The sequence below is a fragment of the Phoca vitulina genome, unplaced genomic scaffold, assembly GCF_004348235.1.
Source record: "Phoca vitulina isolate PV1807 unplaced genomic scaffold, GSC_HSeal_1.0 scaffold14, whole genome shotgun sequence".
In the NCBI taxonomy this organism is placed as follows: domain Eukaryota; kingdom Metazoa; phylum Chordata; class Mammalia; order Carnivora; family Phocidae; genus Phoca; species Phoca vitulina.
Genome location: NW_022589717.1, coordinates 40,500,218 through 40,523,369, shown reverse-complemented (window position 1 = coordinate 40,523,369; position 23,152 = coordinate 40,500,218). Strand labels below are relative to the sequence as shown.

General features: G+C 35.4%; 1 protein-coding gene and 1 non-coding gene across 2 annotated transcripts in view; both read right to left on the bottom strand.

The window, feature by feature from the left end:
• Positions 1 to 23,152, bottom strand: part of TLL1 (tolloid like 1) — a 207,233-nt gene that overhangs the window by 5,566 nt on the left and 178,515 nt on the right. Inside the window, exons 17-19 of the mRNA XM_032413149.1 lie at positions 19,725 to 19,850; positions 17,003 to 17,130; positions 3,497 to 3,710 (exon numbers count right to left, since the gene is read on the bottom strand). Of these exons, the coding sequence (XP_032269040.1) occupies positions 3,497 to 3,710; positions 17,003 to 17,130; positions 19,725 to 19,850 (468 nt within the window). The remainder of the gene's footprint in view (positions 1 to 3,496; positions 3,711 to 17,002; positions 17,131 to 19,724; positions 19,851 to 23,152) is intronic.
• LOC116637678 lies at positions 4,743 to 4,894 on the bottom strand. Its single transcript, XR_004300536.1, has one exon. It is a non-coding gene; the product is annotated as a small nucleolar RNA SNORA62/SNORA6 family (small nucleolar RNA).

Genomic DNA, 23,152 nt, shown 5'->3' with positions numbered 1-23,152 from the left:
GAACAATATAAAAGTAGTGTAGCATGTCAGCAGTATTGTTTTTAAATCAGTTGTTTGAAAATACTTTGCAAGCTGCCAGAACATCTTCTACAGAATTCTGGAAAATGAAAATGAAGCTGAATAAGAAAGGTGACAAAAAGGGAAGAGAAGCCTGGGGGTGGGGGTGGGGGTGGGGGGTGGATTTCATTTTAATTTGGAAAGACATGATTGTTTATTTCCCCATAAAGTATTGAATTCCCAAAGAGGTCCTGTAATTTGACCTATACATGCTTTTAGTGGGCATTCCAATTTAATTGAGTTAGATAAAAATAACTTCCGTTCTAAGAACTTTTATAATGCATCATTTGACTTTTAAATGTCATTGATGCATAGTACAATGCTACAGCAAAGAAGTCCTACCAGACAGGCCATGTTTTATTTTATTTTTTTTAATGTTTCAAGTTTTTATTTAAATTCTAGTTAGTTACATATAGTGTAATATTAGCTTCAGGAGTAGAATTTAGTGATTCATCACTTACAGTGCTCATTACAAAAAGTGTCCTCTCCTTAACCATCACCCATTTAACCATCTCCCCCGCCCAGCCACCCCCACCCCCACCCTCCTCCCTTCCAGCAACCCTCAGCTTGTTCTCTATAGTCAAGAGTCTCTCTTATGGTCTGCCTCCCTCTCTGTTTTTTCTTTGGACAGGCCATGTTTTAAAAGATTATTTTCTCTCCACATTTCCCTCTTTTTCTATATTATAGCCATATCCTCTGAGAGAATACACAGGATATTTTTTTTTACTGATTTGTTTCTTCAATAAGTTTATTTAAGGGTCGTGTAATACCATTCATTACCTGATTAAAATATATTTGGGCTTAGAATTTAGACCTACCATCAGAGGGAAAAAAGGACTCTTTCCAATAAAGTCCTTTCCTCACGGACTTTTTTCACAGTATTCCTTGTGAAAAAAAATAGCCATAAAACCATATTAGCACAATATTTCTAATCACCTGGTTTCAAAATTCATGGTATTAGAAGTTTTTCTCGTGGATAAAATTCAAATTGTATATAAAATATATATTTACTCAAGCAGATTAAAATGTGTACATCAAGATCCATCAATAATAGTTACACGTATTCTAGAAGGCAGTAAATAATGAATAAGTGATCTATACATGTAGCAAAAATGGTACTGGACTTGACGGTCTTGTCAGTAGAAACTGACTGAAAAACCAAAAGTACAGAAACTTCTGAAAATCAGAGGTTACACTTAGACTGTATGCTTCAACGGGAAGGAATTCCTTCTATTTCCCTGTAAATTCCCAGAAATTTCCAGCTTTTTGCCATAAATAATGTGACAGGTGGCTCACGTGGGTATTTGAATGGATGTGAACTGAACGGGGAAATAAAATGAGCCTCGTCAGTTATGTACTTCAAACAGAGGGTTTTTTAAAACTTACATAAGGAAGCGTTCAGTCTCTACCTATTGCTTCAGCAACAGTGACTGGTTTTATATCGATTTGCTTCCTAATCCAAAACTTTTACATGAAGAGAAAACATACTATGGTGGAATGTATGTGAGGCATTCTGGAGACAGAGTAAGGATAAAGTCCAGACTTTGACATAATTTTAGAAAACTCTGCAAATTAATTAATCCTCTAGATTTTCAATTTCTTTTTCTGAAAAATGAGGATAATAATACATCATAGAGTCTTTTAAGGACTCAATATATGTAAAGTGTATGTTAAGTACATGTGTGTGCCTAAAATGCCAAGTGCATGCTATATACACCATCAGATCTCAATATAAGATCTCTGTGAGAACTTAATTGGATCCTACCAATGGATTCTTAATGGTAATATAAATAATGCAAATAGGATCCATGAGCAAAGGCCATACAAATTAAGGAATCATGGAGGTTAATAGCTATAATGAAACTTCAATAGTATTTTACAGATGAGAAAACTGATACCCAAAGAAATTTCTTTTCCAAAGTTCCCAGCTCGGTAATGGCATAATTGGACTAAAAACCCAAATGTACCTACATACTGGAACATAATATAAATCTTAATCATTCTACTCACAAAGGGTAAAAAGAGATTCTATAAAAGTAAGTTTTTATTAAACTAAGAAAGGGAAATTCATAGGTAGGTATTTTAAAAATATTTGGTCAGCTATTTCAAGAATTTTGACAGCATATTTTCATACTGCATTCCTGGAACTTGTGATAGCCAGATATATACGCCATAAACTCTATGCTATCAGGAAAGTACTGATGAAGTAATGGGATTGCAATCACTCCACCCCTTTAATGCATAACAAGTTATCAGGAAAATATTTAAAGAGTAAATGTCAATGTATGGAAAAACCTTTCATTAGTATGAAATTTCTGTAGTCCCTGAAAGACTCTTCTCAAACCAAAATATTTATATCAATCATGAGAAATAATTTGCACTATTAATGAGTTCAACCATTACTAGTACGAATCAGATAAATATTCTGACAATATTCACTTTCTCATAAATAGACTCCAATATAAATCTAACGCTCATAATGAAATACACTAAAGTGGAAAATAATATTGGACAATGGAATAATTAAAATTCTGATTTCTCAAACAAAATTAAACAAAAAGAAAATAAAAACAATAAACAGAACCCATGACAAAAAACTGCTGCACTTATATTGTTTTATGGACAAATTTGTATACAATTATACTGTGTATTATATTACATCAAGACAGTTCTACAAGGCAATGTCTCAATAGTTTATTTATCAAGAGTACCACTAGGTGGCACTATAAGATAAATGACTTTAGGAAACCACTCAACTGATCTTTTTTTTTAACTGAATGTAAAAAAAGGACATTTCCTAGACATTTACGAAATACAGTATTAAGCTGGCCCCAAATTATTAAAAAATGTTATTCTATATTTTCGCCTAAAATTCTCCATATTTTTCCTAAATTATATTTTATTTCTTGAAAATTTCCCTTACAAAGTCAAATTAGGAATTAGGATTAGAAAAAGATTGTATTGCACACTAAATAAAAGGAAAAACAAATGAGACTCTGTAAAATGGAGAGATAAATTCCAAATCAGACTTACAAAAATACATTAATGCAAAAGCTAGCCAACCAGGTAGGATGTTAGAGAAAACATGATTCTTGAATACTAAGACATAGATTTCTAACTGTTAAATAGAGCATATAAATCAAACTGCTCAAGTTAATATGGAATCCATTATACAAATATTTAGAGATAGTTCTACTTGATCATACTGCATTGGACATGAATCAGATCAAACTATTGCATTGCTTTCTAAACATTCAGCAACTACAAAGATACTTAAGTAGGATGCTACATGGCTCTCAAATATTTCACACAGTGCTTCAGTGAGATTTCTTCTGCTGTGCTCAGAGATTCATTAATGTTCCTGTTATAGGATCCACTGCATTCACTGGAAGAGAAACCTAGATCTTAGGAAAGAGAAACATGGCTCCAATTTGCTGACCTGTAGAATGTGTGGCTTGAAAGCCTTTCCTTTGAACAGATGCATCAGAAACAAACCGAACAAACATTTTATTTCCAGTAGCCACAAGGGGCTCTGGTATCTTGTTGCCACATAGTCTTCCAAGAATTGGTGATTTTTCTGTTTCTCCATCAAATACTTCCAAGTGATCATAAGCACATTCTTGATGCTGCTCAATCTCAAACTCACCAAAGGCCTATTAAAAAAAGAAAGAAAGGGAAAGAAAAGCAAAAACACATATCGCTCAAAATGGGTTCTTTCCTTTGGAGCAGAAATGCACACCAATAAAACATGCTCAGGACATACAAATAAATTAACCCGTATAGAACATTATTGAAAGGAGTGTAAAATCAGTAGAATGTAAAGTCTCTGAAAAAGCATAATGAGGAAAACAGCACAATAACTCCATGTGAAATTCTATTATTAAACTATTGCAACTAAATCACAATCAAAACTATCACAAAACTATCACAATCAACTCCAGGATTTAGACAAGTTATAATAACAGTGATATTTTATTCTGAATATAATTCTAAGTTTATACTGAATGCATCAGAAAACTTTAAACGCTTGCATTTTAAAAATTGACTCCTTCTGGTTTTGATGATCATAAACTATTGAATATCATCCTATCTTGGGGCATTTAAACTAAGAAGAAAACCTAAAAAAATAACTTATATTTTCACAGAAATTAACTAAGCACAGTAAATCTTAATAGAATAAAACAATGGGAATTTACACTATATAATTCTTTCTTTAATTTTTTAAAGGTTTTATTTATTTATTTGACAGAGAGAGACACAGAGAGAGAGGGAACACAAGCAGGGGGAGTGGCAGAGAGAGAAGCAGGCTTCCCGTGGAACAGGGAGCCTGATGCGGGACTCAATCCCGGGACCCTGGGATCACGACCTGAGCCGAAGGCAGACGCTTAACGACTGAGCCACCCAGGTGCCCCTATACTTCTTTATTTAGATCCTACAACCCATATTATTAGAAAATACTAATATGGTTTTAGGCTAGATTTTTTTTTTTTTTTTTGAGAGCCTACTTCTCCCTTCCCTCTGCCTGCCTCAAGGCTAGATTATTTTTAAGTTACTTTTAAGATAGATGGTACACTTATTTTAATATTTAGAGCTTGCAGAGTTTAGTATGCCTTTAAAAGTTATTTTAATTTTTCCGTGTAGTAATTTTTATGCATAGGTCTTAGCAAATTCTTATATTTTTTAATACTTGTTGAAAGAATTGTTATCAAACTTCACTCATTGGACCAGAGACCCTTGTGTTGGTGGACGATTTGCCCCTCATGTAGCTCATTACCTACGCTTGTGAAGCTCACTGGCCAGCCAGCGGCCTTAACTCCAAGCTTTAACGATGTGCAGAAGCAAATTCTTAAAATAAAAATTCATTAAATGTATAACACATTAAACAACACAAAGGAAAGTTTAATTGAGGCAGACTGAAAATAGTAATGGCCTAATTATTAATAATTCCAGGAATTCTAGGTTATTTGCCATTGCCAATCAAGGCTTTTTCCCTTCCCTAGAAAAGCCACCATACCTTCAAAAAATAAACTATCATTCCCAGTAAAGAGGAAAGAAGCTGGGAGAAATAGAATATATACTTGAAAATTCGTTCATTTTCCTGCAGTCTCTGCAGCATAAAATATTTGCACATAAACTTTTTGCATACACATTTTAATACAATTTTGTGAAGTTATCACAATTCTAAATTTAATTAAGACATATGTTTTTGTAATTTTGAAAAGAAAAAATTGACTAAGAATGGTTCTCCTTTAGTGCTGGCCAGTTATCTATTCCTTAACACACAGCCGTCTATTATCACTGGCTTTGGAGGAGTAAGCGAAGAAACGAAAGAAGCAATTTATATTAATTAGGGAGTAGGAGAAAGAAATGAAAGGTACTTAAAAGAAGAAACAAAAGAAAAGAAAGAGGGCCAATCTCTACTACCATATTCCACCGCACCCTACTTTAAAAAGTATAAATTAAAATGATAATGACCAATAAGCACTAGAGAGTCATTATTTGTTGTAACCATATGAGTAAAAAAGCATGTTCACTTCATTCTACTGAAGACACTGGATAGTGCAAAAGAGATAAATACTGCGCAAAGAAGCTTACAGGAAACAAACAAGAAACAGTGCACACAAAATACAGTGAACAAGGAGACTTCAGCAGAGTGTATTTACCGTGAAGTACAACATTCAAAGCAGGTGGTCGCTGAAGTTTGCTGCTATTTACCTCTGCAATCCAGTGGCAGAGAACAGAGTAGAGGAGACGCAGTACGTGGGATGTAGAAGACCCTGAATGGATGGTTGGCTGGAGATCCATTCATTTACCTATCTACCTATTCCATGTTTATGGCCAACCCCACGGATGGAAACGCTGTGAACGTGACAGGCCAACACTTCAGGTTTTCTGCCTCTTCTGAGCTGGTACTCAGTCGGCTTCTATTACCATTACGCACATAGACACTGTCTCAGTATCGGTTTGTAACTGTTAAGAAACCTATAGGAGACAATTGGCTTAACCGCACTTAGAATTCTTTATTAACTATGAAACCAAGCTTCTGAATTATAAGATCAATGTTATCTCAAGAAAAAAATAAAAGCATTGTTTCAGGAGAATAACATCATCTGAAAACCACTGCATGTTGAACAATTGTCTCTTCTGACTGTGATTTAGAGTCATTCATCTATCAATAAAAAGAGCAGAGAAACCTACTGTGTAGGAGAGAAAACTGTAAGAATGATGGGGGTGATGGCATTCTAAAGCACATCCTTTAAGTAACAGTTAAAATGGGATCAGAATTTACAGACCACACATGTTCAGTCCATTGAAAACCAAGTGAATGAGATAACTAAGTGACTACTTCACTCCCTAATGAAATGCAGGATGTCTGGAGTGAATCACAACATCTGTTTTACAGAACAGAGCAACACCACACAAAGTGGCAGAGCGCTTGCGGGCTGGGGGCATTCTGACACCTGGTCTGGAGCCAGCTGGCTCCCGCTTTTTATCTAATTACTAATGGAATCAGACTGACTCTGTAAGAGTCAAATTAGACAAAGGTTCTGCAGCTGACATATTCTCAAGTGATGCAAACAATTCTCATTCATTAAGGTATTAGTGAATTTTCCTCTTGGAATTGGTAGCAGCTTGTTAGGTCATCTGTAAAGATTGGGTGGTCCTTTTCCAGAAGTCAGTCTAACCCAAATGCTCCACCACACACAAGCAAAAGCGTCACTAACTCACATGCTGACATCTCATAAATCTGGCCCTTAATATCACAGAGGTATCCACATCTAAAGACCTCCATATATAGCGATGTTGCCTCAATAAAATATATTTCTAGGTCACAGGAAGGTATTAGAGGGGGCCGTGGGAAATTGGGAAAATCTTAAAAAATATTTTTGTAGAATTCCTAAAGATACAGTGAGATGTACAGTTTATTACTTTATTTTATGACACGTGCTGAGCCATGAATGTCTGTATCTAAATAATGCAGAATATGGAGATTTCTAGCCACCAGGAACCAATGCTATAGCACTGCACCCCATAAAGACACTTAGCTTCCCAGAACATCCTTCAACATCACAAAGGTAACAGGACAGCTAGCAAAGCTGATGTATGGAGCTATATGAAAGTCTGATTTCTGCTGAATCACCGCCCTCTTTTTGGGGACTTTAAAATATTTTTCTTAAGTGTTTGCACTAAAACTTTATAGACATTTTAGTATTCAAACATTTAAACCCTACTCATCCATGATTATATTTCTATGATTTTAAGGTTACTAATCTAGGCTTTAAAAAAAAAAAAGAGCAAATAACCGTGAGCTCTAGTCAGAAATACTAATGCACTTCCCACAAGGCAAACTAAGAGATTAAGGAGTCCCATTCAAAGGAAATAAAATTGAATTCTCGTTTTAGGCTATGGAAAGAATAACTATGTGTTTCTGGAACACCCAAGCAAGCCTAATCTACCTAGCTGGCCACCAGCCAGGCTGCCATATGCAGCCTCACATGAACATCTGTAGAGGGGCTTCTATTGAAAATACAGGCGCTGGCTGAAAGATAAGGCCATTCAGAGTCGCCACATATATTCACAAAGGACAAGAAAATAAAATGATAGCATTTAATGCAGAAATAAAATTTAGCCAGGGTGACCATTAAAAGTAAGAAATTGAAAGAGACTGATGCAATTTGAGCAGCTGTGATAAAAGATTTAGAGCTCCCTGGTCCCAGCCATCCTTCGCCTTTTCCTGTCTTCGGTGAGAACTATCATTTGGCTTCCCACAAGATATTGGAAGGATTAGAGGCCACTGGGAAACATGGCAGAGTGGAATATAAGCCTCAGGCTTCCGATTCAAAAGACCTTTTCTGTTCCACGAGTCCTCTAAAGCTGCGATCAAATACACTTTTGGTAGATTTATGGTGGAGAATTATGTAACATTTGTCGGTGTTTTTGTTTTCTAAATAGCCCATATCTGAAGCTATAAATTGCAACTACATAACTTAGCAAAACTCCGGGATATGATAAATCAAATAAACATGACATAAGCATATTGGCCTATTGCTGGATGTCCCTATGCCTGGAACTTTGTTCCTGTGTTGTTGGTTTGTTTTTGTTGTGTTTTGGTTTTAATGTTTTAATATTTAAAAATATTTTAAGAATACCCAAAATTTAATAATCACTTGTGTCTCTCGGAACCAAGACAAGATGAAGTCAGGAGTAAAACAGATCCTTGTCCTTATTCGTTCAGAACTTTATCTCTTTTCCAGTAAGAAGACTTTCTCCCCCCAAATATCTTTCAACCAGGGTTTCTTTCTACTTTAAAACTATTAATATAGAGTCAGAACCTCATAATACACACACACACACACACACACACACACACACACATACACAGAGAAACAAAGCAAACATATTAGTTTCCTATTGCTGCTGTAGCAAATTACCACAAATTCAGTGGCTTAAATGACACACATTTACTCTCCTAGAGCTATGGTGGTTACAAATCTAAACTGGGCAAGCAGCGCTGGACCTTCCAGAGGGAAAGTGAGGATCTGTTTCCTTGCATTTTGCCCATCTTCTCGAGGCTGCCCTCATTCCTTGGCTCATGTCCCTTTGTTCCATCTTCATAACCAACAGTCTAGCATCTTCTCTCCTCTCTGACCTCCTGCTTCCTTCTTGTAAGCACCCCTGTGACCACATCAAGCCCACCCAGAAAATCCAGGATAATCTCTCCATTTCAAGATCTTTACGTTAACCACAGTTCCTTTTGCCACATAAGGTAACATGTGCTTAGGTTCTGGGGATCAGGACACCTTTGAGGAGATGAGGAACATTATTCTGTCTACTACAAAAAGTAAGAGCTAAATGTTTTCACCCTCTGATTTCAGGGAAAGTGATCATCGACACTTATGACTCCATGATTTCAAACTCTTTTACCCTGACCCTCTTAACTAACTAAATCCTGCAGAGCAAGTCTGGCCCTCAGGCTGTTTTTGTAATTAAACTTTTATTGGACCACAACCACATGCATTCATTTGTGTATTGTCTGTGGATGCTTTCATACTCAAACAGCAGAATTAAATTGTAGCAGAACAGACCACATAGTCTACAAACTCCATAATATTTCCTATTTGACCCTTTAAAGAAAGTTTTCCGACAAGCAATCATTAGCTATATTTTTAACTGTTAGGATTGAGTTTCAGATTCATAAGGTTACACAAAAACTTGATCATGGTTGAATTATCCAATAAAATGGTATATAATTTTTATTATTAATCATTGTCATAATTATAATTACTCTTTGTATATCATATATCAATGTTTATCGGCTTTTAATAAGCTATTATGCCAAACACTTTATATGCAAGTTCATGTAATACACACACAAAATTCCTGAGTAAATATTAGCTCCAATTTCCAAAGGAAGAAATTGAGACATAAAAGGATTAGTATCTTTCTCAAGATAACATGGCTAGTTAGGTTTAGACACAAGTCACTTTAAGTTCAAAATATATGTTCCTAATCCTTCCATATGTCTCTGTTGGGTATTCATTTTACTTAATTATTATAACTTCCTCTTCCTTTTCCATTTAAATTATTATATATGCACGCATGCACAGCCATTATGGATGCAGGATGCTAAAATTAAAAAAAATTAGATAAAATGTAGAGAGAGAATCTTGGGCTTGAAGGTATTTAGATTCCTATCAGCTTTATAAATTTGCCAACTTACCTAAGCTACCTGGGACAGCTTCCTTATCTATAAGTGTTATTTGTGATACCAACTTGAGATAATATGCATGATACCACTTTGAAGCCACTATACACACATTAGTTCTTAGTGCTATTTAGTCCAAGCACAGTTTTGTGAGGTAGGAGATGTACCCAGTCAAGCTGCATTTTATTATTTGGAAAACACTCTAAGAAATGGAAAACTTGAGAACATTTATATTTTTATTTGTGGAATTACATATGAGAGAGTGCCTGTCTTAGACTAGGCCCCCTTTAAAGGACTCTCCCAGGATCTCTTGATCCCAGCTCTCTAGCTTATTACATTTATATGAAGATAGTATTCCAAGGTCTTATAAAGATCAGAGCATGGGTCACAAAAGTGTATGAAAGAATACACAAAAAATCTTCAAGAACCAATATAATAATTCATAAATACAATTCTACTTAATTTTTATATTTAGCTTTATAATAGTAAATTCATGATCTAGGGACAAAATTAATGTTTATTATGTAGTATAAACATAATTTAAGCCGTTATTATATTCAAATTGTTGTTTCATATTACTGGACAGTATTTACTATGTCCTTTTTTTAAAAATCACCTTTAAATAAGATTTCCTGCTTGTATATCAGGTGGTATACTACAGCCTAATCATATTCTGGCTACACATTCTGGACTTTACCCAAAGCAAATCTGTCAGGAGAGTGTAAGCAGTAACTCACTGGTGTTACATTTACTTTCAGAAAATATGTTCAGTCTTACATATTTAAATGCATGTGTGGGATTAAAGATGGCTACGTATTCTCTGCTACTCTCCCTATTGAGAGAGGAAGCCTAATTCTCTTCCCCTTGAATCTGGACTAGCCTTTGTAATTTCCTTAACCAATAGGGTGTGAGGAGGTAACATTCAGGGGCTTCTGTGGCATCTTCCTGGGCCTCCTGAAATACTCTCTTTGGGGACCCAGTACTACCATAGGAAGTTTCTGAGACCACCATGCTAGAATGATGGTGTGTATAGGTGTTCTGGTTGTCCCAGCTGAGATTACCTTCTAGCCCTCTCCACCAAGATGACAGATATACAATTAAAGCCACCTTGACTCTCCAAACCAGACCATACCCAGGTGAATATCACTGACCTCAACCAATGCCATGGGCAACAGAATTTTCAGGAAAGCACTACTGAAATCATGACCCTCTTTCTCCCCCAAACCACAGGATATAATAAAATGGTGCTTGTTTTAAGCCACGAGGTTCTGGGTTAGTTTATTATGAAGCAATAGATAATTAAAAGTGCATAAAAAAGAATAGTTGTATTATACTGCCAAAAGTCTTAAATTTCTGTAAATCCATAATAAGCTGACCACTACTTATAGTTCAGTCCTTACATTATTGTACAATAATAGACACTAGATATGGATGATCACACTGTGAACTGAATATACTTATGGTAAGTAAATACTATTCACAAAAATGCTCATATCGCTCAAAGGGCACTGAATTTTATTTTAAGTCCTTTACCTCCATAATTGCAACATTATCTAAATAACCGTGATATTTGTAGTCTTACAAGTAAACCAAATTAACTAAAATATGGTTATCCGATACATAGTGAAAGGCTTGTTTCACCCACAAACCACTACTTACATGTCACCCAACACAACTCCATATCAAGGTAAAAGAATATTTGTGTTAGAAAGAACAGTAAGCCCCTTAAAATTCACAAGCAAGGTGGTTTTCTTTATAACTCATGAAATTGTCTTTAGGATAATTTCCTTTCCTTTGCTTTTGATATGAATAGGTAAAATATTTAGAAATGTTTCATTATGTTTCCATAGAGTCTAAGTAAAGAGGGGTAACAATATGTGAGTTGTAAAGAAAGCTTCATGGTGTAGAAAGAGATCAAATGTTTTCTTTGCTTTCTCTCTTTGCCCTGGCTCATAAAGACACTAGCTTGTAACCAAGTATCTATCAGCAGCTCTTGGCCTAAGGATATTAAAAGATTTAATAATTTTCCAAGTTTCCTTTGGGAATCTATTTTCCAAATTCAGTTTGGGTTCAAGTTCTTCCACGAAAATTAAGGATCCTAAAGAAACCAGGCAAAATGCATATATCTTGAACAACGTATCTTTTTGGTAACATTTGCTATACAATAAATGTCTAACTACCTAGGAAGGTGACTGAATGGTTTGAATTGGAATTATAAACAGGGTTGGCCAAATGTCCATTGGCTGATATCTGCTATAAACAGCAATTTCAGTTTTAAAGTAGATAAGATTAGTTAGCAGTTACATAATAAGCAGGGAGACAATAATAGTAGACATAAGCAACAACATTGAAATGGTAAGAATTAAAATATATAGAACTAAAATATCACTTGAAGTTGGTAGCTAATCTTATGACACACTTTCCAGTGATCCTAACTCTTAGAGTGTATTAGAGTGTATTGAGAGGTTTTATATGAACATGATTAACAGGATAATAAAGTGAGAATCGGTATTGTGTTTCAATTTAGAAACTTTGGGGTGAAGTGATGTGTTTTAACAAGGCTCCCAGGTAATTTTGATGCATGCTAATATTTGAGAAAGCCTAGGGCTTAGATTGTAATGACTTCCACAAAGATGACAAAATCAAACACTTAAAGATCAATATTTGCTTAAAGTTTTTTTTTTTTTTTCTTTCTGCGAATTTCCTTCTTAGGATACTCGTAAGCATGACCACTGTTGACGGAAATGCTTGTCCTGACCTTCAAGTGGAATATTTGCATGAAAATTAAAGCTTGCAATTTGTGAAGGAACAGGCTGTCCTAGAGTTGGAAGGGGAGTTCAATAAGCTGAAAGATATAAAACTAAGAAAGAATAAAATATTGTCATTTTTAAAATTGAGGTATATCAGGAGTTCTACTTCCTCTTGGATATAGAGAGCTGGAACTATTGTTGTTTCTACCCCAACAACAAGAAAAACCCATGTAAACTTTAAAAATCACAACTTCGCTGAACACATCAGACCTGAAGTCACAAGTCAGCCAAGTAATGTGAAATGCACTGAATCTCAGCCCCCTCCAAGGAGAAATGAGACACATACTCCTGTTCACCAGTGACAGACCATGGAAGGAAGAGATGCTGGGTGCCATACAACCAGGCAAGAAGTATCCAGCTATAATTGTTAATAAACTGGTAGAAGTCAGGTGTGGACTAGAGTAAAAGAACAGAGACCCTGGGAGCTGAAGACACAGGGGGGTGTTAGAACCCACTTGCAGGCTTTTCTCCCTGGACCCCAATCTCCTGCTCATGAGGAAAATCATGGGCAGAACAGGAGAAGGCCAATTGCCTTCCTCAGTGTCACAGGCTTGGAGAAGCTAAGTGGTTACTGTTATGAGAAAAATATGAAGCCCTGATGTAACCTTTCTCTAGAAAACAAACCTTAAGCTCCTGGAAGAGGAAAGAAAACCCTGTCACCACCAGGGCAAAGATACAGACCCACTGTAGCCAGGCGAAGGGCAAAACAACAACAACAACAAAACCCCACAATAAACCACATCTGCCTCTGGAGAAGCACTGTTCACAGGTTCCTACAGCAAGAACAGTAGAAGCCTGCTACCACTATGGAAAGGACAAGAAACTCTCATGGAAGACCAATCAGAGATACAAGATGGAGTTTGGTTGCCACAGAGAAAAGACACAGGACCACTGAGAAAGACCATCGCCGATACCTAAACCATCAGGGCCTAAGGTAGAAGCTGTACTAAGACAACAGTGAAGCCCTTGCCCGGAGCAACAAGCACCCAGTAAGAAGAAACTGCAGTCTACCACTGGGGAGGATAAAGTGTGGAGAGGGAAATCACTCATGGTGGAGATGAACAGGGGAGCTAAAGATAAAGTAGAAACATTGTGAAATGTCATTGAAATCCCAGCCTCTGATTTAAGAAAAAGGAATTCAAGGCCAATGGTGCACTGAAGGTCATCATAGGAACAAGAAAAGCCAAAGTTTTAGTCAGCTTTACTAACTAGATATTTCCTCAACAACATCAACTTCCATACACACATGTGCTAATACCCTCAGAAGAGATGTGTCCACTTGCAGACATAAAATCTCTACTGTTATCCACATAATGTCAGGTATTTTTTAAAAAAGTCACATGACACACAAAAAAGGCAAGAAAAGCGAAAAAACACACTACTAAAACAGAAAATAATGAACAGAACTGCCTCAGACATAACCCCTATGTTTAAACCATGAGATGGAATTTAAAGTAACTATGATTGGGGCACCACCCAAGTAGCTCAGTCAGTTAAGTGTCTGACTCTTGATTTCAGTTCAGGTCATGATCTCAGGGTCGTGAGCTCAAGCACCACATCAGGCTCTGTGCTGGGCATGGAGCCTGCTTGAGATTCTCTCTCTCCCTCTGCCCCCACCCTTGTTCACGTCCTTTCTCTTTAAAAAAATAAATAAGGTAAATATGATTATTATGCCTCAGATACCAGTAAATGACCACTTTCTTATACTGTACACAAAAATAAATCCAAAATGGATAAAGACCTAAGGGTGAGACAGAAATCCATCAAAATCCTAGAGAAGAACACAAGCAGCAACCTCTTTGACTGCGGCCACACCAACTTCTCACTAGACACGTCTCCAGATGCAAGGAAAACAAAAGTGAAAATGAACTATTGGACTACATCAAAATAAAAAGTTTCTGCACAGTGAAGGAAACAATCAACAAAACTATAAAGTAGCTTACAGAATGGGAGAAGATATTTGCAAATTGCATATCTGATAAAGGGTTACTATCCAAAATCTATACAGAACTTATTTAATTCAACCACCTGAAAACCAAATAATCCACTTAAGAAGTGGACAGAAAACACCAGAGCTTACTCTGTCTGTGCACACAGGGAGGAGAGGCCATGTGAGTATATAACAACAAAGTAGCCATCTACAAGCCAGGAGATGAGGCATTACCAGACAGCACGTTGATCTTGAACTTCTAGCCTCCAAAACTGTAAGAAAATATTTTGTTTTTGTTTTAGCCACTCAGTCTATGGTATTTTGTTGTGGCAACCTGAGCAAATTAATAAACATGAAAGTTATAATAATGAATCAAATGAACATGCTAGAAATAAAAAACATGGTAAGAGGAATAAAGAATGTGTTAATAAGTTCATCAAGGAGACTCAAGACAGCCAAAGAAACAATCACTGAACTTGAAGATAGGTCCACAGAAATTTATGCAAACTTAGACTCAAGAAGAGTGACAAAAAATTAATAGAGCATCCAAGAGTTATGGTATAATATAAAACAATCTAGCATATGTGTAATTTGAATCTCAGAAGGAAAGGAGAGACAATAGTAAAAAAGAATTTTGTGGAGAAATAATGGCAGCAAATTTTCAGAAATTTCTAACAAACATCATAATATGGATGCAAGAAATTCAGAGAATTTTGAGAAGAATAAATCCCACAAAATTTCTTTTTTTTTTTTTTTTTAAAGATTTTTTATTTATTTGACAGAGAGAGACAGGCAGAGAGGGAACACAAGCAGGGGGAGTGGGAGAGGGAGAAGCAGGCTTCCCACGGAGCAGAGAGCCCGATGCGGGGCTCGATCCCAGGACCCCGGGACCATGACCTGAGCCGAAGGCAGACGCTTAACGACTGAGCCACCCAGGCGCCCCAATCCCACAAAATTTCTAAACACACACACATAAATACATTACATTCAAACTTCTGATAAAAAAAAGTTGAAGATAACAATAGGAAAAAAAGGAATAAATATAAGATTTATAACAGGCTTATGAGAAACCATGAAAGCCAAAAAATAATGGAGTCAGTGTTTAAAGTATAGACAAGAAAATAAAATTGTCATCCTAGAATTTTATACCCAATGAAAATATCCTTAAATAGTGGTACTGCACAGACATACCCTATACAAAATATAGAAGGAATCTGTCTTCAGACAGAAGGAATGTAATGCAGACAAAATGTGGATCTACAAAACACAGTGTCTTCAGAAAATCTATTTTTCCAATTTCTTTAGCTAACTGCACTGCTGAAAAAAATGCAGCCCATAAGCTTCAGAATGGTCCTCTCAATCAGGACCTTGGACAGGACTGGCAAATAACCCTGTTCCCACAATACTGTCATCTTACCACCTAGCATCCTTCCAAAGAGTGCCTGAAATAAATTGATGTCTCTGTTCGGAAAGTCATTTACTGATATTTTACAAATACAGTGATTGCAAGAAACTCCGTAAGATGGCTATGAACATCTTGGTGACATTCTCTAATTTTATTATTATAATGCCACATATAAGTAATGCTTCTCCCCCGCCCCATCAAATTCACTGAAAAGAAAGTTTAAAAACAAAGTTTTAAAATTAACCTTATGGCTGGACTGGTCCAGTAAGCTACCATATGTAGACTGGTAGCCTCTTTCTCAAGACAATGTCTTGTCCTTTATTATGGTGCCACTAGACTATCCTGAGCCTTGCTGGTTGGCATTCCCTCCTGCTTTTGACAACAGCATGTTATGGGAAATTGTTAAAATTTCTATATTCTTATGACTATTTCCTTACATTATACTCTTCAAGTACTCTGTAGGCTATAATGAAACTTAATATATATTACCAGATGATCAGGACAGAACGCAAGACAAAGAACACAGGAGGAAGGACAAACATTACATTCATATGTGAATTTAGGGGAAGTCTAAAGATACCAGTATCCGTCTAAGGTAGGCAACTATGTTATGCAAAAATGACTTGTCGTTACAAGACAACATTGTTTTATAAAAAATACATGCAGATGTATTTAGGTATATAGAATTGACACAACCAGTACTGTGCTCTCTTTATATGAATAGCTATTTTATTTCTTTCTTGCTGAATTTCAGATGATTTTTTTGTTCCTTCCTTTATTTTCCCCACTTGGAAACATTATGACCAATAACATGTTAGGAAGGAGAGCCTACTGTTTTGCAGCAACTTTGATAATGCCTTTTAAAGCATCCGGGATAAGTACACTGTATGAGAACTGCACGGCTGCCCTTACTGTCATCTTGATCTAGGAAATCAGGGATTTGTTTAGTGTAAGTAGGAAAGCATAAGAAAGAAAATCTTTTCCAGCTGCCCACTAATTCAATTCAATTAAATAAACATTCACTTTATTTCCATGTGCTGGCCATGAAAGACAAGGGCAGTCAGTTTAACAGAAAGAAGGACGAGCTCACTTACTAATTTGATTCGGTGGCCAGGAGTGGTACTGATTTCCCATGTGCATTCCTTCCTGCTTGGGTACTTGTCTGGCCAGTTGGGGCTGGTGATGAAGCCACTTGGACTGTGGATCTTCTGTTCACACTCAGCTGTGCCAGTAACAATAATATCAATTAGTATGGAAATCTAGCCTGGGATTGGTTTAGCAAGAAAGTAGCCTATTTGCTGCCTATGCTGCTGAAAGATTTTCCTGAATACTAACTAATCACCACTCCGGTCTCTGTTATCATAGTCATCTGCTTTGGCAAACATGTTGTAGATCATAATCAGGCAATGTTTGTTTTTTTGCTCTCATGAAATTCATGTTTACAATGAATTAGATAAATGCCTAAAAGAAAAGGGACTAGTTTAAATTGCTGGATCTGAAAGCTCAGATTTTAACAGAGCAACATATATTGACAATCGAGGATATTAACACTTGGCATGTGCAAAATACTTAATGCAATGTCACAAATGATAATCAATGCCATTTTCAATTCATATTTTTCCATTAGCAGAAACATCATTTATAGCTAATTAACATCATTAAGCCATTTTATGGATGATGTATTTACATTTTCTCTCACCCTGAAAGTAAAGATGTGAATACCTAAACCATAATTTTAGCTGTTAAAGTAAATTAATCCCTAATTTTATCAAAGTACAATGCAGCACTAAGGGGAAAAATAAATGAACAGCTACTAGCCATGGAAATAGCTTCTAAGCTAATTCTGAAGACTATTTCATTCAATTAATATGAGATTTCTTTTAGGTTTTTCACAATTAAAATTACCTTACCTTAAAGGAGACTATTCTACATTGTAAATATCACACTTCAAAAATGTTTAATGTCAAAAAAATATTTAATATCCTCAGGCTCTGTCCATTCTCTGTAACTGATGAAGCAGCCCCCTACACATCCTAGTTTAGACTGGGAATTATTTGTTGTGTATTATGTATCCCATTCTAAAACACAACTAATTCTCTGATACTTTCCAAGAAATCTCTTTGGGGCAATTCTTTACTATATGGACAAAACACCTGTTACACTGCAGGGCTGTGCAATAAGGGTATGATGCCCAACAGAAATGTGCTGTTGTTGCATTCCTTACTACTAGATCTTTCTCTTACTTGTGATAGTTTTCCATAGGGAGATTTGGACTCCTAGCAAAGGAATACAAAAAAGAGAAGAAATTCAGCTCCTTTCAAACAATGTAGGATCATGTAGCACGTCTTAGAATCTAGATCCTAACAGTTTTCTAAGTTCCATTATTCCTGTCCTTGCTTTGCCATACGAAATATGGAGTCTCCAGGATCTGGAAATAGCCTATAAAACAAAGCCAAGAGGCTCGCTACTAAATTGTAGAAGGTGTCCATACGATAGCAGAGGTAAAAGAAAATCCTAACCTTTTACTGGCAGTAAAAATGAGCTTTAGTAGGGATACCTAAATACCGTTCTATCTAAAAGCAAGTTTCCTATGAAATCCTTTCTTGAAAATATTTACTGTAATAAACAGAGAATTAAGGTATCTAATTTATATTTGTTACTTGTGAGCCACAGGGTATATGCATACTCTACAAAAGCTCTCTCTTTTTTCTCTGAATTATCTTCCATAACTGCATGACTATTCCCCAGCCTGTTGATTTAACAGAATACTGTACTAAGTTACAAATATCAGTCCTCACGGGTTTATCCTCACATAAGAAACTTAAAAGAGGGAAAAAAATTCTGCTTGCATATGATTCTGAGCAATATCATTGGCTCAATGAAAAAATAGAAAAAAACTGACATGTAACAATATTTGAAAGAATGTGAATGGAACAAGAGTCAGTTCAGGATATCCTGTACTAATTCAATGTTCATACAAAGAGCTGCTATCTAACTGTGATTCTAGCCAGGGACCTACCAATCTACATGTGCTAATAACTAAAGTTATAAAATCTGCTATAGTAATTCTTTCAAAATGGGCATAAATCCAATTTAAGTAGAAAATTCAGGAGCAGATCCTCAAAGGATGAAATAAGAACTGAGTAACTATTTCTTGTTCCCATCTACCTCATATAGGCTAAGGAGATAAAGATAACTGTTTTTTATAGCATCAGAATATTAAAGGCCTTGGGGTCAAAACCTGATAGCCTACTATTGTGCTATTAGAATGCTCCTTTTTTTTTTTTTTTTTTTTTTTGGCCAAACCCATCACTTAGAACTTTAAATGGCACAGTATCTACCATTTTCAAATGTCTTTCCTCTGGTAGGCATTTGAGTTTGATACTCTTGGTATTTAAAGTGCCATCACTCATGTAGCATATATATGAGATATTCTGGGGAGGGAAATTAAACCAAATGCAAAACATTTAGCAGAAGTCAAGTTTAAATATGGAGACTGTCATAGGGTCTGTGCTACAAGAACCTGGGGATAATGTGATGCTTTTCTGGCTGCCAGATGGCATCATAGCCACTCCGATGTCTGTTACACAAAGTTATTCTAATGTCACCCATGTGTGAAGTGCAGAACCTTTAGGTATTATGAGGTTTCCAATAGTATGCCTTGTATCTCTGAACGCTGCACATATTTTTTTTTTGACATTTGAATAGTCAACAATGATATCACTCATTGATGTGATTAACTCTACTTGGAAGCAGTGCTTTACCGAAACTACATGCAATTCTAGATGTTGTCAAGAAAAGAACACTCTTTCATACCTTCCTTGCAGTCATGTTTATTTTCATGCAGCACAAATCCATTACGGCACTGACACATGTAGCTTCCCATTGTGTTGACACATTCATGTTGACACCCACCATTATCCTTAGAGCATTCGTCTTTGTCTAGCAAAAAGATAACCCCACAGTTTAGTAAGTAGCTTTAGAAACAAAGGGTAGCAAAGGAAACTCTTTCAGCTGTGGTTAACACTGGCAAAGGGTAAACTAAGTCACAGCTTTCTTTGTTCCCAACATAAAACAAAACCCCCCAAATTTATAGTGTCTTAGTTTTACCCACTCCTTGTTTAGCTTGGAGCCTTGTACCATGAACTGAGTTTCTAAGACTGTTGACTCTAGGAAGACAACTTGTAGCCTCTTTCACTCCTATGTTGGAGTAGGAGTTTTGAGTAGGAGAGAGGAAATGAATGAATCTTTTTCCAACTAATCCTAGACATTTATTGCCAATTTTTAAAAATAAATTTAAAATTGTGAGTAGTTTGAATAAATGCAGAACTGCAAAGTAGAGGGAAATCCTTCAATATATTAGCCATGGTGTAGAGACAGAGGCTAAACAAGGTTCCAAAATTTGTGTATAATAACTTTAAAAAAAAAATCACTCAGTATGACTACTGCAGTTGATTTTTTTTTTGTTGTTAACTTTGCTGTTATGGTTAGCATTAATGAATCTGAACACTTCATCACCATTCAAGACAGAAAAAGGCATCATTAGATTATCCTAAAGAAGTAACTTAATTTATATATTTGAAACAAATCTACTCCAGCAGACCAGTTTATTAATAAGTAATTCCCTGAAAAGGTTTTTAGTGTGCTAGAAGTAAAGGTTAGAATAGGAAATATGAGCTTTAAGAAATAGCCAACAAATTCACTACAGGGAAAAAAGCCAAACGAGATTAGCAGGCAGTGAATCCAGTGAGAGGCATCAGCCACCATACTATGTCACTCAGCTGTCATTCCATGGCTGGCTTGTCCATTAAAGTCAAAACTGGCAGATTGCTCCTGACACACATAGATGATAACACATCACTCAGACTTTCATCACTCCCACAGCATAGAGAACAAAAAGGACACATGACAGTCATATCAGAGGTTGGCTGAATTAAAAAATTTATACTGTCAACTTATTTTTCAAGTGACAATTTGTGAGCTCATGATGGCACAGAGATAGCTAAAGCTATTTTTGCCTTTTTATCAAATCAATATTCACTCTATGGAAATGGGTTTAGGAAAAGCATTTTTATAGAAGAATCTGATAGTAATTTTTAAGGATGCATCTGTTTTCCCATTTTTGGAGATTGATTACACGACATAGCACACACATGCTTCTGGGATATATTCGTGTATTGGCAATATCAGAATACTCCAAATGCATACAGGCAGTCCCAAAGTTCAAAAGGATATATCAGAATCGATACATCTGTGATTTATGTGTTCTCTATCTATCTTTAACACCTCCATTACACTTTTATTATTTACTATGTAGCTTAAGCACAATAAAAGTAGAATAAAGAAAACCGTTCTCTAAAAGAACATCAACATGTATAAGAAATCAGAATACAGAATTAGCCTTGTAAAATTAATTTTAGAGTGATTTATAATCATTTCAAAGCCCTGTTCCCTTAATTGTGTCAACAGTGAAAATTACAGTTTATGAGTTATGGATGACTTATGCAAAACGGGTGGATGGTAGGTCATAACTTCTTACCCTGATGGAGTCAGCCACTTGTATTTTCCAGTTCAGATAGTCAAGCAGTAAATGATTTATATTTATTAATTTATTAATTAACTAAATTTATTAATGTACCTTTCCAGAGACACTTTAGTTGAGATGCTTCGGAAAAAAATATATCCTCGTGAGCGGATGTAGAAATACACTTTCTTTGTTAAATGGAAATAACCAATTTAAAATTTCTGGTGCCAGAATTACTTACACTGAAATAGTTACATATTTCCTATGAAAATGTTTATATAATGAATGTTTGATGATCTTAAAATAACACCTGAGAGACTGAACTTTAGTTGTACTATAGGTCAACCAGACTTTTGAGAATTCACTGGAAATCTAACAACTATAAGCCATTTAGTTTATAGAAAATGAGTTCACATTTGCAATTGACTGGTAAACAGATTAAGTCCTCAGTGAACCAATGGTGGCAGGGACTGCCGGAAATCATCCTTTTATCTGGACCTGTTTCTGGACCTGTTTGGATTGCCATTCATGAGCAAAATAAAAATGTTAAAATACAAACATGAACACAAGTTATTATTCATGCATTTTTAAGTCCATAGTTATTTTATAATCAAGGCAATTCCAGTGCATAAAATATTTCTAACATTTAAACTTCATTCTAGTGGCACTCTCAAGCCACTAGATTATATTTCTAGGAAGAATTATTTTTTTTCTTTAGATTTGGCAGAATGTATTATGATAGAATAATATTAGAACATAATATTACCACAATAGCTGTGGTAATGGTAACTAAAGAGAAATAAAGTTGAAAGTGAAATTGATTACATTACATAGTAGTTTTTTTGTAGCTAATAATTCATATTTATGTTGTTTGGGAAAAATAATTGATAATTTTAAGATAATCTTTAGAGGAAAAAGAAGGGGGGGAGAAAAATAATGATTGTCCAAGTATCCATAGTACTACTTTCCCCTTTGACTGGTGTTTCCTGCCTTCATCTCCACATCTGACGGTGCCTAATATAATCAATGTCACATGAAAATTAAGAGTAATCACAATACACTACTAGAATATGTATATTCTATACATATATTAATCTAGAGTTTATCTAAAATTCAAAACTGGACTAATGCAAACAGCAACTAAAAGCAACAGAGGAAAGTTATCATGCCCAGCAAAGTAACATATAAAACTGTGCCTCCATGTGTCAAATAATCATATGAGAAGAGAAAATTTCAGTAAATATTGGAATACTTAAAATTATGCACACAATTTACATCATGCAGACAAAGAAAGCTATTTATTTCAATTAATATTTTAAGTCACCTAGGGAGTAGTGAATACAGTGTAGTTATTTTTAAAATATTTATTTTATTTTTTTAGATACTTGTTTTAATAGAAGTAAATAAACTATTCTATTTAAAGTGAATTGATTTCTGATGATCTGTTGATGAGAAATAGCAACATCACAAGAGACAAAGTCCACAAGCATATTCTGGACTTCTTATGAATGAAAGTCATCAAACTAGAGAAAAAAGCTATTAGCAAACATGTTTATGTTTTCATTTTCTTTCCCTTTTTCCTCTTCGGACATGCAAACTACAGATATTTTGAACAATGAAAATCCAAAAGAGAGAAGAGAGGATGATGCAGTTTTAACTATTCCTTAGAATGTCTGCATAATAAATTTAATATTTGAGAATTCTATCAATAACTCATTTG